The sequence below is a fragment of the Macrosteles quadrilineatus genome, unplaced genomic scaffold (genome assembly GCF_028750875.1).
Source record: "Macrosteles quadrilineatus isolate MER2022 unplaced genomic scaffold, UCM_ALF_1.0 Scaffold_4__1_contigs__length_99947679, whole genome shotgun sequence".
Taxonomy (NCBI): Eukaryota; Metazoa; Arthropoda; class Insecta; order Hemiptera; family Cicadellidae; genus Macrosteles; species Macrosteles quadrilineatus.
The window spans coordinates 92,476,549-92,492,467 of NW_026542597.1; the positions used below are offsets into that span (position 1 = coordinate 92,476,549).

Sequence of the window (15,919 nt, forward strand, 5' to 3'; positions counted from 1 at the left end):
TTCATTATTGTATTGTTTGGTCTACATGTACGATTGTTGTTACAGATCCGGGACTGGCTGACGCTAGAGGAGGAGATGTTGAAGCAACAGGCGGTCGTGGTGGGCGACCTGGACGACATCCACCAGGTTCTGGAGAAACAGAAGGTAGGGCTGAAGTAGCTTGGAACGTAGTCGAGTTGACCCCCCGACCGAGTGCTCTGTCCACAACTAGGCAAACTTGAAAAAAGCGAAGTTGAAAGAACGAATTATTGTTAACAATAGTATCCCAAGTCGCATCACCTATCACAGTAACCAAGACAAATGAAATAGAGATAATATAGTTTTAAACGATATAATAATATCACTTTGAGATGTTAAACACTTGGAGGCATTACGCGTTTAATTAGGAATGTTGACGATATAATCGTAGGTTAAAGTGTTTACAAAAAATGTTAAACATGTTAACTAACACTGCATTACCCGCGTTCATCCACACCGCACTCACACGGAATGCGGTAAATGTAGACAACGTACAATAAAAGGCCATCGTTTTCGATGGGACACTCCAATCATCATCAACGCTAACTGGAGAATGGACGTGCATGGTCCAATACGACACGATATGACGGTCATATCATGCTCTCACAGGCTCTGATGTTCATTGGAATGTCTAATAATTGTTGAGGTATTCACTACATATTGCTTTACTGCTGTACACAGTCATTGGATCGAGTATGGGAGTAGTGAAGTTGAAATTAAATGTGTACGGTTTGTGACTGTTTATTTGAAAACTATTATCATTAACGTTTGTTTGTTGATCTTTCGTCGTTTTAACTTTACAGTAATTAATGGATTCATTTGACTTTGAAATAAGTAACGTGAAGTAATTTTCGTTACAAAAACAGTAAATGTATATCTTGCTTTTTTATCAGTAACCAAGGGGTCCAAAGCAAACTATTACGCGACCTGTATTGACACAGTGTCCCATACCCACTTCTACACGACACGTTCGACAAACTGTAGCTAATTCTGTGTGAAGTCGTCACGATTATAATAATTGTGCTGTTCAAATTAATCATTAAATTATATATTGGAATGACTTGTTTTTCCCAATCAATATAAGTATTTCAACAGTTTTATTGATTTGCTGTTACCATACAATAATTTATTACTATCATCAGAGGGGTCTATTGAAACTACAGTTGGTTCATGCTTCACCTTAGTACATACACCTTATCAAGTTGAAAACTCGCTTCGCTCTACATATTATCCTTTATGTTGGAGTTCATATTACTCTGTGTCAAGTTATTTTAGTTGATATTGTTATGCAAAGAGTACAGAGAAAACGAAAATTAAAACTAGATACTTCAATTTTCAATCCTTTTATACTTTAATACTCCTTCAAACACCCTTGCTTACACATAAATGCTGTAAACATTAACAAGACAAACTATGAATATTTTACAATTTCGTTCGATTCTGGCTGGTCTTCGATGACAGGCGTGACGGATTGAAATTTAATGAAATTTGAAATTGGTTTAGTTACTCGTGTAGGCCTAGATATGTGGAACTTGTTGGAAAACTTGAATTATTTAAATCTTATTTAGAGAAAACAAGTACTGTACTGCGCTAATCAATGAACGATTCATCAAAAACGAGAACAAGTTTTATAACGATATTTTTAAAACATGTTTAACATTACCTAAATTCTTAATTGAATGTTCCTTTCCAAAATACTAGTTTGCCATATTTTTTTCTACTATTAATTAAAAACTGATTTCACAGTGGACTGTTTTCAACGTTTTTAATCTGCAGCTTGGAACCTTGACGGCAATATATCCATTGTTTCACGAAGCGCGGTATTGTTCAAGTAATAAGTTACACTCGCACCTTTGTCCAGCGGCCAGTGTTGCCATGGTAACAGCTTGACGCGGCGGACCGGCAAATAACTTGACCATGTGTCCGACACTCCATACATAGCTACTGGTGTTAATGTGGGTGAAATTTGAACTAACTGCCTACAATCATTATTTTGTATCGGTAGTTGTTAGTTGCATTGTCGAACCGTGAATCGAGCAGTATTCGATGTCCTCTGCACGATCGGAAATAGAGTGAATATTGTCAAAATTTGATTTAATACAATGAATCTCAATCGTCTCTGGATTGCTCAGAGTTAATTCTGAAATGTATACTTCAGAATGACGACATTACAATTAAATATTTGTAAGACATTTGTGGCGCAAATAAGTTACGAGCAATAAAGTAGAATATTTGTTTATTATTATGATGCCAATGACGATTAATTTATATTGGATAATAGAACTAATCAAGATATATATTAAACATAATGGAATATTGTTAGTCCATATAATGTACTTAGTAAAATTTTTGTAGTTTAGTACCCATTTAGTATATTTAATATAGCCATTCAATAACACTTCAGAAAAGTGTTTGTTAACGTTATTCTCTAGAGTAGACATTCAATCCCCATGTTAAATTTGTAGCCAGCTTTTTTGTCAAAATAGTCGTAGTTGATGTGAGCCACCTACAGATTGCGCTGATCTAAAATACTAAATTCTTCAGTATCCAATAGTCAATGGTGTAACTTTGTTTGCATTATTTTCTATAGTGTAACGAATTACATTATCTAGAAATGTGCAAACTAAGGTTCAAACATTAATTGAATTTCTTGTTTCGAATACTTTGATCCAGTAATCTCATAATAAAAATACGATGAAATATCTCACACCCTCAAAAGGTAAACAAACCATAGATCGATCCACAATGTGAGTTAAATCTGTGGCGCGATCCTGCGGCAAATACTATAACCTGCGGTTCCAGACTCGGCTCACAGGTCGCAGCACAGGGCGCGCTTCTAGTTCACGTCCTCTCTGCTTGGGGTGCTGCGATCACTCGTGTTTATGTTTATTCAACACTTTGAAACTTGCGACTTGACAATGGCTTGACAACAACTGGGTACCTATTCATCCTTTAAGTCCCTGTAAAAAACAGTACCTCTATTGATTAGGTTGTATCACCATAAAAACCCATTCGCTTAAAGTTTTTTCAAATCCTTTTCTTTTGGTCTCCTTGATAATTGAATGAACGAAGTGAATTCTCATACTGGTGTAAAATGCATCTCATGTAAATCCAAAAACTCGAGAATGACTACGTATATGAAGTTGATGTTTTGCACAAAGGTTCTTTATCATATTATCTTGGTTAAGTTCGTTATTGGAGATTATTTGTTCAGTAATAATTATAAAATCCTAAAAAAACCATTTTAATTTTCCCCCATAAGAATAACATTAGGAGCTACCTTCTTCTTCTTTTTTTTTGTTTACATTTTACGACCAACAACTTTGTTGTGAATTCTAGAGACCAAAGAGACCGAAGTGAATTCTATTATTTCTTTCATCCATGGAGTAGACAGTGTAGGTATATTATTAGCCAATGGTTTTATATGCATAATAAATCTTTAAATTATAATTATAAAAAAAAATATTCATCTGAGGAAATAAATATGGGATTTAAAAATATCCACTCAAATGTATTATAATCGATAACAATATTTTAGGTATTTACATGTTTTAACTTTTTACATGTGTTTATGTTGTTTGTTTAGTAGGCTTGTTGAATTAAGACCTTAGTCCTTGGGCCGAACTTCATCACTTGGGTGGCATGATGGATTTCTAAAAATAAGTGGTGTTAACATTGTCTTGAGCTTTTTATATTATTAATTTTCAATATTATTGTTATAGCATACTATTAAATGCCTATGCCAATCAGATTTTTCTTAAAGAGACATTTTTTCTAACCATAACATAGTGTCTTTTTTTCTTATCGTCGTCACGTCGTCGTCGTCGGTTCGGTTGTGTTTTCTTTTGTTTTTTGTGTTTTCTCTGTTGGTTCTTGGCTAGGTGTTGTAATATAAAATAGTGGAAGATTTTTGGGGTACAGTTTCTTAACTGGGCTACGCTATTATTGATTGAAACTACCTATCGATTCGATTAGTAAACCTTCTTGCGATTTTGTTCACCCATGTCAATGGAAAACACTAGATCTAGGCTGGCATGGCCATTGATTGGTTAGACTAAGCAAGGAAGTAACTTTAATTAATCACTGTGTCTGGTTAGGCCTATGTGTTTAAAATATCAATCGTCATTGTTGAGATATGATCTTTCAAGTGTTATTTTAAACTAGGCCTATATAACTTAACGTTATCCGGCAGGGCCTAGGCCTAATTATAAGCTAAGTAAACTTAGATACACTAACAAATTAGGCCTAAAAGTTATCAAGTGTAACTGACAGAGTGTTCCCTATCAAATTAGAGCCTGCAATCAAAGGTAATAGCCTACCTTGGCCTTTTCTACAGTGTTATTTAATTTAAGTTAAAAGGACCTAGGCCTAAGTTAATAGATAAATTTCTTATAAACTTAAACTTGGAGAAGTAAGCCTATCTGTGGCCTTAAGCCTGGTTTTTCTAGGCGCGGAGTGTGGAAAAGCGATTAGCAACGCTTAATAATTACCTAACAACGATGCACTTCTAGGTAAACAGTTAAGTTAACATTAACTTAAACTTAAATGACTGTAAGAGGCCTACCTAAGGCAAGAGGAGTCTATATATAAGGTTACATTGATCTTTACCTTGATCGCCAAGTGATCCATGTACCGTAAGTCCAAAAACAGGATTACGCACGTTTCGACATCGTCACAACACGACAAGCGTCATTGTAAAATCGTACAAAAACTTTCTAAACCATATGGTCACAGTCTTTCCGACACACACAATAAACACATTAGGTACCGGTAGGCCTACCAAAATACACTTTAAAGTAACTTAGGCCTACTAACTTAACTAATTTGTGGTAAGGCGACAGATCTGTGGAAGCCTCAGCTTGCGAGCAGATCTGTCGTATTACCACAAATTAGTTAATAACTTAGGCCTACTTTTAAATGTATTTTTGTTGCTCGGCAGTCGAGCCTCGGCATGCGAGCTTAGTTAGAAGCCTACTTTTAAATGTATTTTTGTACCGGTAATGTGATTTTTGTGTGTGTCGGAAAGACTGTGACGTGACCATATGGTTTAGAAAGTTTTTGTACGATTTGACAATGACACTTTGACGTCGAAATGCGCGTAATCCTATTTTTGGACTAACATGGATCACTTGGCGATCAAGGTAATGTTTCTAAATTTTAACATCAGTGATTCAGAAAACAACATACAACATGAAGAGGAGTCTATGTATTGCACTCCGTTTCTGTGCCTAACTTAGGAAACTCCGGCTTATCAGTTTGCAGTAAAGTTTTCATAATTACTGTTCTAAAGCCTAAGTTAGGCTTGAAGCATTCATAGCTCAATCAGAATCTATAAATTGATTCATGTGACAGATTGTTCTAAAAGTCAGTTAGGACCTAACCTCAGAATTTCTCATTTAGTAGGCCTAGGCATGGGTGCAGTGCCGGTAAAACCTGCAATATTTTATCAAATTAAAAATATATCGATTATGGTTCGGTTCGATGAATTTTAATAACTTAACTTAACTTAAACCACAGAAAATATACTACTATAACCCAGAATGCCAACCGCATGGTAAAAAGCGTCAAGTACTTTGAGAGAGCTTTGCCTGTCAATTCGTAGGCAGCGCCGCCAGGCAAAGCTCTCTCAAAGTACTTGACGCTTTTTACCATGCGGTTGGCATTCTGGGTTATAGTAGTAGGCTATATTTTCTGTGCTTAAACTTACTTAGGCCTACTTAGGTCTAACCTATAACAATAACAAGCAAAAATGATCCAATTTTGATGAAATTTAGTGTAAACGTGTCAACCTAAATTTATTCTAATGGGTTCGCAAACCAGCACGATCAGATTATGGGAACTATGGGGTTTTTATACTTAAGGTAAAAATAAGTTTTTCCCCTATTTAACCTTACAAACACAAAATTTTAAAACTTCTTTCAAAAACTATTTTGTTGAGCTTAAAAAAACAAATAGGCTACGGTAATTTCTTAATGAAGCGTTATTATTCGCCTAATGGTTACCGTGCACTGAGAAAATTCCAAAAAATTGTAAATTTAAAATTTTTATATTATTCTTACGGAGAATAAACAATCAGGCAAGTGGAAATTCGCTTAGTCTGCAGGTTTGCTGCGGGGGAGGTAGGTATTATTTTAAATTTGAGCGACTAAAAACGGAAGAAATTAGACTAAAAACGGAAGAAATTAAAAATGTTCTAACTGTATGCGGTAATTGACTTAAGTTAGCCTATATTAATAAGGTTTAAGTTGGATTATGATAGTTATTGTTTATTTTGTTTTTAACTTTCATAAAATAAATTTTGATTTTGGTTGAGTTTAAAATCAATACCTAATAACTCAATTCCTCTTTAAACAACAAAAATATATATTGTAGAAACAATAGCTTTATCGAACCGAACCAAAATCGATATAGGCCCTCTGTATTGATATTTAAATCGATAATATATTGCAGGTTCTCTGCGGAACTGTTCTCCTAGGCATACAAGTAGTTTTGAAATTGTTTTGAATTAGCTTAAGTATCATCACCAATAAGTACATAATAAGCTTGATTCTAATATTACCTACACCGAGTTAGGCCTAGGCTTATACTAATGGTTGACAGAGTGAGAAAATAAGCCATGAGTCAAAGTGGGCAATTTTTAGCTTGGCCTTATCCAAATAAGCAACTCCAATGCAGTGTTTTTTTTTTTTTTTATAATAGCCTATTGTTAACATAATGAAGTTAACACGTTCGCTACTGCAATAGTACGAAATTTTCCATTCACATGGACCAGCGACGCACATATGCGACGGCCGGTTACCACCCATAGACTGCCGGTCACAATAAAATAGACTGCCGACGCATATTTGCGTCGGGGTTCTAATGTTATTAAAACGCTTATATCTTTGTAGTGGTCTATTTGAAGGCACTGAATTCCCTGCAGTGGTCTACAGAGATGTCTGACGTACAACTGCGTCGCTTGGTCTGTGGATATGATGATTGGTGATGTCATATAATAGTTGGAAAAACTGGTCTTTACTTTTCTGCATCACTGTATGTACGTATGCAGTATGTATGCTGCAACATCCTATGTAGCTTTTATATTCCCAAGTAGCAAAAATCGTTGGCAAATCGTTGGCCCAACGTTTCTGTCGATCGTTGGCCAACGGTATGTTTTGGCACTCAGTCTTACGGTTGGCCAACCAACCATTTTTTGCGGAAGGGCCAACCATCCCATTGAGCATAAACATAAAAAACACAAAATAATATAGATTTTGTATGATAAGCATAATTATGAGTTGAGTAAATTGATTAAATGGTTCATAAAAACTTATTTTGAAAATAAAACAAGATAAAATTTTCCGTCCGGGACAGGTCTCGAACCCGGTACCTTCGACATGTGAGCCTCACGCCTTACCTCTGAGCTAACTGTGCTTGTTGATTTAGAGTGTTTTCGAGTGGTCAAAGAGTAGCCGACAGGTGCAATGGTTACAATTAATACTTCAAATATTTTTGATGCTACAGTATAATGATTCTGTCTGTTTAGGCCTCAAGTAGTTGAGTTGTTTTTCTGGTAGTTAGTTGGAGAGGATACTAGTATTTGAATATAGATTATTTAATTACCAGATTAGTAGGCTACTGTTATAATTGATTGTTATATAATTAATTAGTCTGTTCTCTATAACTATTAAAAACTTGCTTAAATAAGTTAAAGAAAATAAAAAATAAAATGAATTATAATAATTATTATATGTTAAGCAGGTGTTCCCCACTGTATCTAGTATCACAACATCATCTGACTACATTTATTATGGATCCAAATTTTTACAATATTTGGCTTATATTCTGCTGCCATAACATTTTATGTGCATTTAAATAAATTAATTTGTTAAAATTCGTTTTAGAATGTTTTATACTTAAACCCAACGAAGGCCCAACGATTCTTTCCTTTGTAGGGCCAACGAATACCAGTTTCCGTTGGGCCAACGTTGGCAAATCGTTAAAATTTCTGCCAACCATTTCCCAACCGTGCCGACCATTTCCCAACGTTGGGCCAACGATGTGTGCTACTTGGGTTTGTTCAGTTATAAACTGTTCTTGAATAATCTGTTTATTTTTTTACTTACTTTCACCTTAAAACACAAAAAATGAACTGTCGCATATATGCGACGTTTAGTCTATTTCAAGAATAACTATGATAATTTTCACTATTGTCTTTGCTGTAGACCGAGCGTCGCAAATATGCGACATTACAAAAAGTTATAAAAAATACAAAAAAACAAGAATAATTTATTTACAAATAAGATTGTAGCGTATTACAATGTAAATGATCACTGGTTTACAGGTTTTCGCCCATGGTCTGTGTGTACTGTTATCCAAGTAACAGCCGGTCTATGTGTAAGATTCAAATGTATACCTCAGTCTGTGGCAATGACTGCGGCGTCGCATATATGCGACGCTCAGTAGCGAACGTGTTAAGTCTATGATATTGCGTACGCCAAGGCCATCTTGAATTGTAGAATTTAAATGGTAGGACCTAGATGTTAAATTAATTATGCTTCTAACATAATATGCCTTAGGTAGGCTAAGCAACAATTTAAAAATATTTCATACTTAACTTGTGACCTTTCCTAGCCCACAGGTCACACATTTAAGGCCTAACTAAGGTAAAAGAAATTCCCAACTTAAGTTACCGTTAGGCCTATATTAAGCAATTAAGGAATAAAATATCTTGGCAATTTACCTTTACATAGCATAGTGGTTGTGGTGGGTATTTAACGCATGGGATAATAGGATACTATTACTAAAGTAAAGTGTCACCTATTAAGTTAGGCCTACCATTACCTAAGCTAATACTTATTACTAATAGCATAGTACCATAGATAATACCGGTAGTGGTAGGGCTTTCTTAGATATACCCGTAATAACAACAGATAATTGATATAACGTTTAATGAAATATTTGAATCAATATTTATATCGAACAAACATTTCATGCGATAATATATTCTAGGTACTCTGTGAGACACTTAGTGGTTTCATGCTTACAGCAAGCATCATAAAATAATTGTCTATAGTGCTTTGTTAATCTGATTATTTTTTAATCTTAGCCTGATCCGTTAAAACTCAAAGGAGTGAAATAAGTCTGATTATGTTTTTCTAGTGACACGTTCGCTACCGATTCCGTTTTGAAATTAAAGAATAACAAGTACAGATACACATGAAAAATATTTATTTTTACAAAATCTACAACTGTTACACTATTTTTCTAGATAACTCCCGCAATATTTGAGACATTTGTCATAGCGTGGTACAAGTTTGAGTACCGTATACCCTCCTCGTAGAATGTTGCCGCCTGTGTAGTCAACCATGAGGTAACACGTTCTTTCAGCTCTTTATTTTATTTTATTTTACATTTCAATGGAACACTCCATTTTTACAGTTTTGAACAAAATATGAATTAATTCAAGACAATGATGAACATGCGTTATGTATGAACCAAAATAAATACGTGAGGTATTGATGGCAATTACAAAAAAGGCAAATGAATTTTTTGCGTCCAGTTGATGATAAATTTTGTGCGTGTGAATTGTGGGGTCCCCTTCTACCCTTTTCTTTAGCTTTTTTAATTTCTTGTTTTTGTTTTGCAATATTTATTAAAGGGCAGATAAGGGGATTACAATGGTTTCTATGGGCTACATGCAGTTTAGGATGATGTTGGCATAGAGATACATTAAATGTTGTACAAAAATATTTAATAATTGAAACAGTTTGACAGGTAAGTATGCAGAGCGAAGTGCGGTTTATCTTCATCGCAGATAAACCGCTGACCGCCAAGAAAAGACTTTAGATTGCGAAACAAATGAAAATCGCTTGGATCGAGGTCAGGGCTGTATGGAGGATAGTCAAAAACTTCCCAGGCAAAGCCCTAAAGAAGTGGCTTCGTCATATTTGCTGTGTGTGATCAAGCATTGTCATGAAAGAAAACCAATCCTTTCGTAAGCATTCCTTGGAGCTTATTCTGTATTGCGCGACGCAATTTCCTGAGTGTCTCGCAATAAACATCTTTATTGATTGTTTGGCCTCCTGGCAAAAAATCAGTAAGCCAAATCCTTTTCTGTCCCAGAAAACTGTGCACATGACCTTTTGAGATAGCAAGAATTACTTTGGTTTGATTTTTGCAAAAACGTAAGTTAGTGTGCCTCTATTCCATTGATTGATGCTTGGTTTCAGAGGTATCATAAGCAACCCATAATAAGATTTGTCTCCCATGACTATCTGCAATGAAAATGTATCACCATTCTCGTCATAATGAGTCAAGAAATTAAGTGCACTGCCCATTTAGTGGTTTTTGCCCCGTTCAGAAAGGATGTTAGGCACCCAACGTGAGCAAAGTTTATAAAAGTCAAATTTTTTCAGTAACAATCTCGTAAATTACAATTCTTGAAACTTGAGGAAATTTACGTGCAAGAGCTCATATTGTAAAATTGACTAATTGCACTAATCATTTCATTGTTTACCACAGATGGACGTCCACTTTGTTCCTCATCATGCACTGTATCTTGCTCCTCTTTGAACTGTCAAACACATCTTCTCACCATTGAATTACTCATTACATTGTCCCCATAATAGATTTGTCGGTAAATGTCAATTGCTATATAACTTTTTGTACAGTATTAAAAAAAACAAATCACTGATCGAATTTCACAATCGGCTGGATTTTCAATCAACGCAGGCATTACGAACAAGCGTTACGAAGTGTACGACAAAAAAAGCGAGTTCCAAATGGCGTCATTTCCTTTCGGAAGACTCAGAGTAACTACTGCGCATGCGCTAACATGCGATCGCAATGCTCCCCCAGGGAGTAGGGGAATCTTACTTTCCGAACTTACCTCGTATGCAACGCTGCGGTCTTTGTCACAAACCAAGGTATACATTTAATATTACACATCTAGAGCTGGTGTCTTTTGGTTCACAATACCTACTCACAGACCATGAACCAGTGATGCAGCAAAGAAAAAAAAACAAGTTTAGCCAACTATTATATGATATGCCACTAATCATCATATCCACAGACCAAGTAAACTGCTTAGTCTTTTGTTTACATTCTGACTGTGGCTAAACATTCACCTAAAGTTACAGCTGTTAAATTACAGCTGTTAAAATCAGTGGCGATTCAAAGGGGGGGGGGGCACAGAGGCTGAAGCCACTCACGGGAGTTTTTATATTGGACCTGGAAGTATAAATTCAAACATAAGTTAATTTTTGTCGTAAATAAGTAACGGTTGTGTTTGAACATAGTTTATAGACCTTAAATGTGACGTAAAAAATAGCAAACTGTCCAGGGGACAGCTCTTAGACCCCTACTGGTGAGGAACACCCTGGTAGCCCTCCATAACAAGGCCCCTAGAACCGCCACTGTAAATAACAATTCACATATCAATCTTAATAAAGAAAGTTTCTCAGCATACCAGATATGCTGACCTTAAGATCGAGAATCTTTGGATGGACTCTAGAAATAAATTAAACTTAGAGGGGGTAAAGCCCTAAAGGAAATTAAGAAAGTGTATATTTAAACCTAAGATGGTAATTGTTTTTTTTTTTTTGTAAATGTATCTTTGTGTTTGTACGTTGTATGGAAAAAATAAAGATTTCTTTATGAAAAATTACTATTTGCAATCATTAGCATTAAAATGACACCTAACTATTAAAATCCGAGACTTACCTAAGTTTTAAATTTGATAGGCTGGAAAAGGGTTGTTACATGAAATCCCTTTTTGTTTTAAGTTTATGGATTATTTAAAACTATTAATATATAGATAGTTGTAGGCCTATGACTCTTTAGTTTGGTTTCTTAGCTACTATTTAGTGAATTACTCATATATAGAGAATAAGCTATTACTGTCTCAGGTCTGAGTAAGACCTAGACCTGAAACAACTTTAATATTTAATTTTGATGTTCCAGTGGCCAAAAACACCATCTGTTCAGACTAATATATAAATATATATATATGTGTGTGTGTGTTTGTGTCCGTAAGCACGATAACTCGAGTAAAAACCATCCAATTTCAATGAAATTTCATACAAACCTGTTTGGACGAGTTAGCACAGGAGCATGATCGAACTACGGGAACACAGATTTATGGGTAAAATTTGGTTTTTCTCATTTTGGACTATATAAAAATTAAATATTTTCTCTCTAAACCATTTTGAACAGCTTAAAACAGAAGAAACTTAATACATTGAGATGTTTTCGTACGGTTATTTAAAATAGAAAAAATAAAATATTTTAAAAGAAATTCCCCTGTTATATATATATTTTTTTGTTATTCTAAGCTATTAAGTATTTTACCAAAAATTACACTTTATTATCACCCTCCTTGTATTAGCAAACCTAGGTACTCGATAAACCTAATGTTATTAAAATACATTTAAGTGAAAATCAAATAAGGCAAGTAGAAATTCGCTTAGTCGGCAGGTTTGCTGCGGTGGAGGTAATTTTTAATGAAAATTGGTATTTACTGAATGTTTGAGATAAAAGAGTCCCATATAAAAAAAAACAACTTTCATTCGATGTAAAACTTGAAAATGGGGACTCTCTAAAGGTTATTTTAAAGTTAATATTCATAAAAACAAGCAACCAAATAAAAATTTACAAGACATTATTGCATTTAAATCCAAGTTCAATACCACTTAGAATGTAAAGATAGGCCACACTTTAAGTTTTAAGATTGGTTTCAACTAACTTACAGCATAGCAGAATCCATGACTACAAGTTCTGTATTGAGTACTGAATTCTTCAGGTATTAGTTAGCGACTTGTATCTCAAGTAACAGTCTAATGAACACCAACAAGCTGTAGAAATTATGCAGGAATGCCATCAGGGCTAGGTGCTCTTCCATTTCTAAGGAATGGGACAGCGGAGGAAAGTCCCTCTTCCCGAAAGGCTGGTAACGCGCCCTAATCTCCAAATTCCCTCGCTGGTAGCGGTGGATGCTTTGGAAATAACGCTTCAATGACAGTAGCAACGGTGACAGGTTCCATGACTGTAGTTGGTGATCAAGTCCCTATCATTTGGGTTACAATCTTGTAGCCCATCACTCAAGAATTGTTCTGGATGTCCTGACAGTTGCTTCCAGCACCTGACGTTACTCCAGTTGATAGCACTATATGGGGATCTTGAATTGCGGCCTTGAGCTCTGCCGATCTAGCTTCAGGCCAGTTTCTGGCATGGTGCGCTGCTCGTTGGAGCTCAAGGCATATTCTCCAGGGTTCTACAATCTTGGGTTTCCACCAGTTAACTGGCTTCTTTCTGCGGTGGCAAAAATCCTAGGCATGGAACGATCAAATGCCGGAGATGGTGGAACGCATTGTCAACGTAGCTTGAAATTAGGCACTTCCAATGTCCCCAACAGGCTAATTTTTTATGTAACCCTGAAATGTGCCCTGGCAAAGACAACTGAGATACATTGAGATGGATGAACTGAGCTGGCATATTGTGTATTTGCCCAGCTCAGGAAAGTTCAGGAATATCCTTGAAGAAAATTGCCAGATAAGTCGCTTGCAGAGTAGTCCTCAGAGACTCTCCTATCAGTGACCGGTGGGCTAGGTCTTCAGATGCCAGAGAGATGTCAGGGACCATCTTTCCATGCCGGGGGTGACGGATGTTGGAAACGTCACCTGTATTTAGGATATAGAGAGCTAGCCTGGCTGCCCTCTCTACAAACATACCGCCTTCCTGTGTTTGTTTCACATTCCACCACACTAGCATTAAAATCCCTCCAAACAGTCACCTCACCATCGATGTTTAGGATCTCGTCCTCTAGAGAGTCGAACATTTGACAGTACTCTCCAATTGTGTGTGAAGTTGTAGGAGGGAAAAAATACTTGATATTTAGAAAATATTTACTCCCTCATAGTAATTTTGCATTTAAAACTATTATCATAATGACTTAAAATATGAATCTAAATATGAAGTTTTAAAACTTTAAAACATTTGTTTTATCACTCGCACAACAAAATCAGCAGTTTCTGCTGGTTCAAAATAGTGTTTTCTCCTCCACCTCGCCACACAAGTTTTAAATTCTCATGTATTGTGATATGATTGTAATTCTTCTTATGGGTCATGTGAGAGATGTTCTTACACACTGCTGTACATTACAGCAATGAATCATCACAAATAATAATTGTTGGAGATTTTATTTATTAGATTGACAAACCTATATTGCTTAGCATTTTCTAGCAATATTGCTGGTTTTAGTAATAAATTGAAATACATTCTTTGATTATACATCACGGAATTTGGAAAGATTTACCCGTTCTTTTAGTGGATTTTCTCAAACCTGTCTTATGACCTTGGACCAAAGTTTCCATGCATAAACCATCTCCCTGATTCCTGGTCCTAGCTGCTTTAATGACACAAGCCCAAAGTGCAGTAAAGAAACTGCTTTGGTGAAAAAGTATTGTCATACTGTAGATTTAACATACTCCCTTAGGGAGTTTGTTTCATCTATAGTATTATGGATTTGATAAGTGCCTTAATTAAGTTAAAACTTCTTGAGCAGCTGATCAACTGATATGAATGTGGTTGATCTACTGTTAAATAACATATTTGTATGTATGAAATTGTCTTCGTTCATTCTCATACGCGACTTCGGAGCGTACTCCTAGTTTAATTTAAACAAAAGAAATTATCATTACCTTGTTAATGGATTCATGAATGCAGCGGTGTTTAAATGTTATTTAAATTAAATGTAGCCTTTTTAGACTACAGGCTCGTAAGAAGCGCAGTCCAGATTTCCATATTTTCGAACGTGCTCTTTGGTCAGCTAAACAGATTACTTTATAATTCGCCAGTAAAATTGTTAAGAGTTATGCCATAAACAATTTGTTTAGGCTTAAATGTCATAAAAGACAATCTTTGATTGTAAACAAGATCTGACCCACTTAAATATTTTTTCATAGGTACTTAAATTATTATCGCGTATACTTTTGAATTTGATGCAAGTTTATTACTACTAGTTGTTCTAGCCGTGCTTCGCAACGGGACAAGAATACTTAAGAGAATAATGGGGGCCTCTAAATCTTCTGTAAAAAATGAAGAAAAACAGTTACACACTTATAATAAAATATATATACAGGCAAATCTCAATAGTACTCATTGGTTATTTTATGAAAATATCCTTCGTATTTCCATTAATATGTTTGGAAGAATCAAAACTTATAAATTTATCGTAATGTAAACATACATCACAAGAATTAAAAGATTGTCTACAGGAAAAGGAAACAAACTCTTTAACAAATTTGCGGCATTAAATTACATGGCACAACATTATTTGGAAAACTACATTGGTAAACATCATGTATATATCCACCACCAAAATATATTACTTCAGACAAATAAAATGTAAGTATTTTGTTTTATCAGTATTTTGTCACTTTTTCATTTATTCCATTTTTAATGAATGCTCAGTTAAGCTATTAAATTTCGTACTGTTAGCAGGTTTATTCCACTGTGATGTATACTTTTACACGAGTAGCCGTGATCAAAGTTTTAAGTTCACAAGTAGGCTACCTGAGTCTGAAACAGTTTTAGGACTATTTAATTAAGCAAGTTAGCCTGCGAGCCTAAGGCGTGCTTGAGCCGAAGAATGAAGTAATCAACCGCGGTTCAAGTAAAGGAAAGTTTCGAACAAGTTCTTCTTAGAGTCAATCTCTTGATCGACGTTTTCATCAAACTCTCAGAAGTAATTGAATTATATCTTCTGTAATTGAGAAAATTCCACAGATAAGTGTATTTTTACTTTGATAATTTAACGTCTAACACCCAGGTGGTTTGGTTAAGAAGTTGAAATTAAACGATTTCTCAATTATTACGTTTATTCGTGCATGCTTTCAAGATATTTGCAGGGTTTAATTGTTTT

At 35.2% G+C, this 15,919-nt stretch overlaps 1 protein-coding gene across 5 annotated transcripts in view; it reads left to right on the forward strand.

The window, feature by feature from the left end:
- The window catches only part of LOC128991839 (dystrophin), a 549,174-nt gene that overhangs the window by 163,662 nt on the left and 369,593 nt on the right, over positions 1-15,919 (forward strand). For all 5 annotated transcript variants that reach the window (XM_054415050.1, XM_054415047.1, XM_054415051.1 and 2 more), the window contains exon 3: positions 46-144. In XM_054415050.1, the coding sequence (XP_054271025.1) occupies positions 76-144 (69 nt within the window). In that variant the 5' untranslated portion in view covers positions 46-75. The remainder of the gene's footprint in view (positions 1-45; positions 145-15,919) is intronic.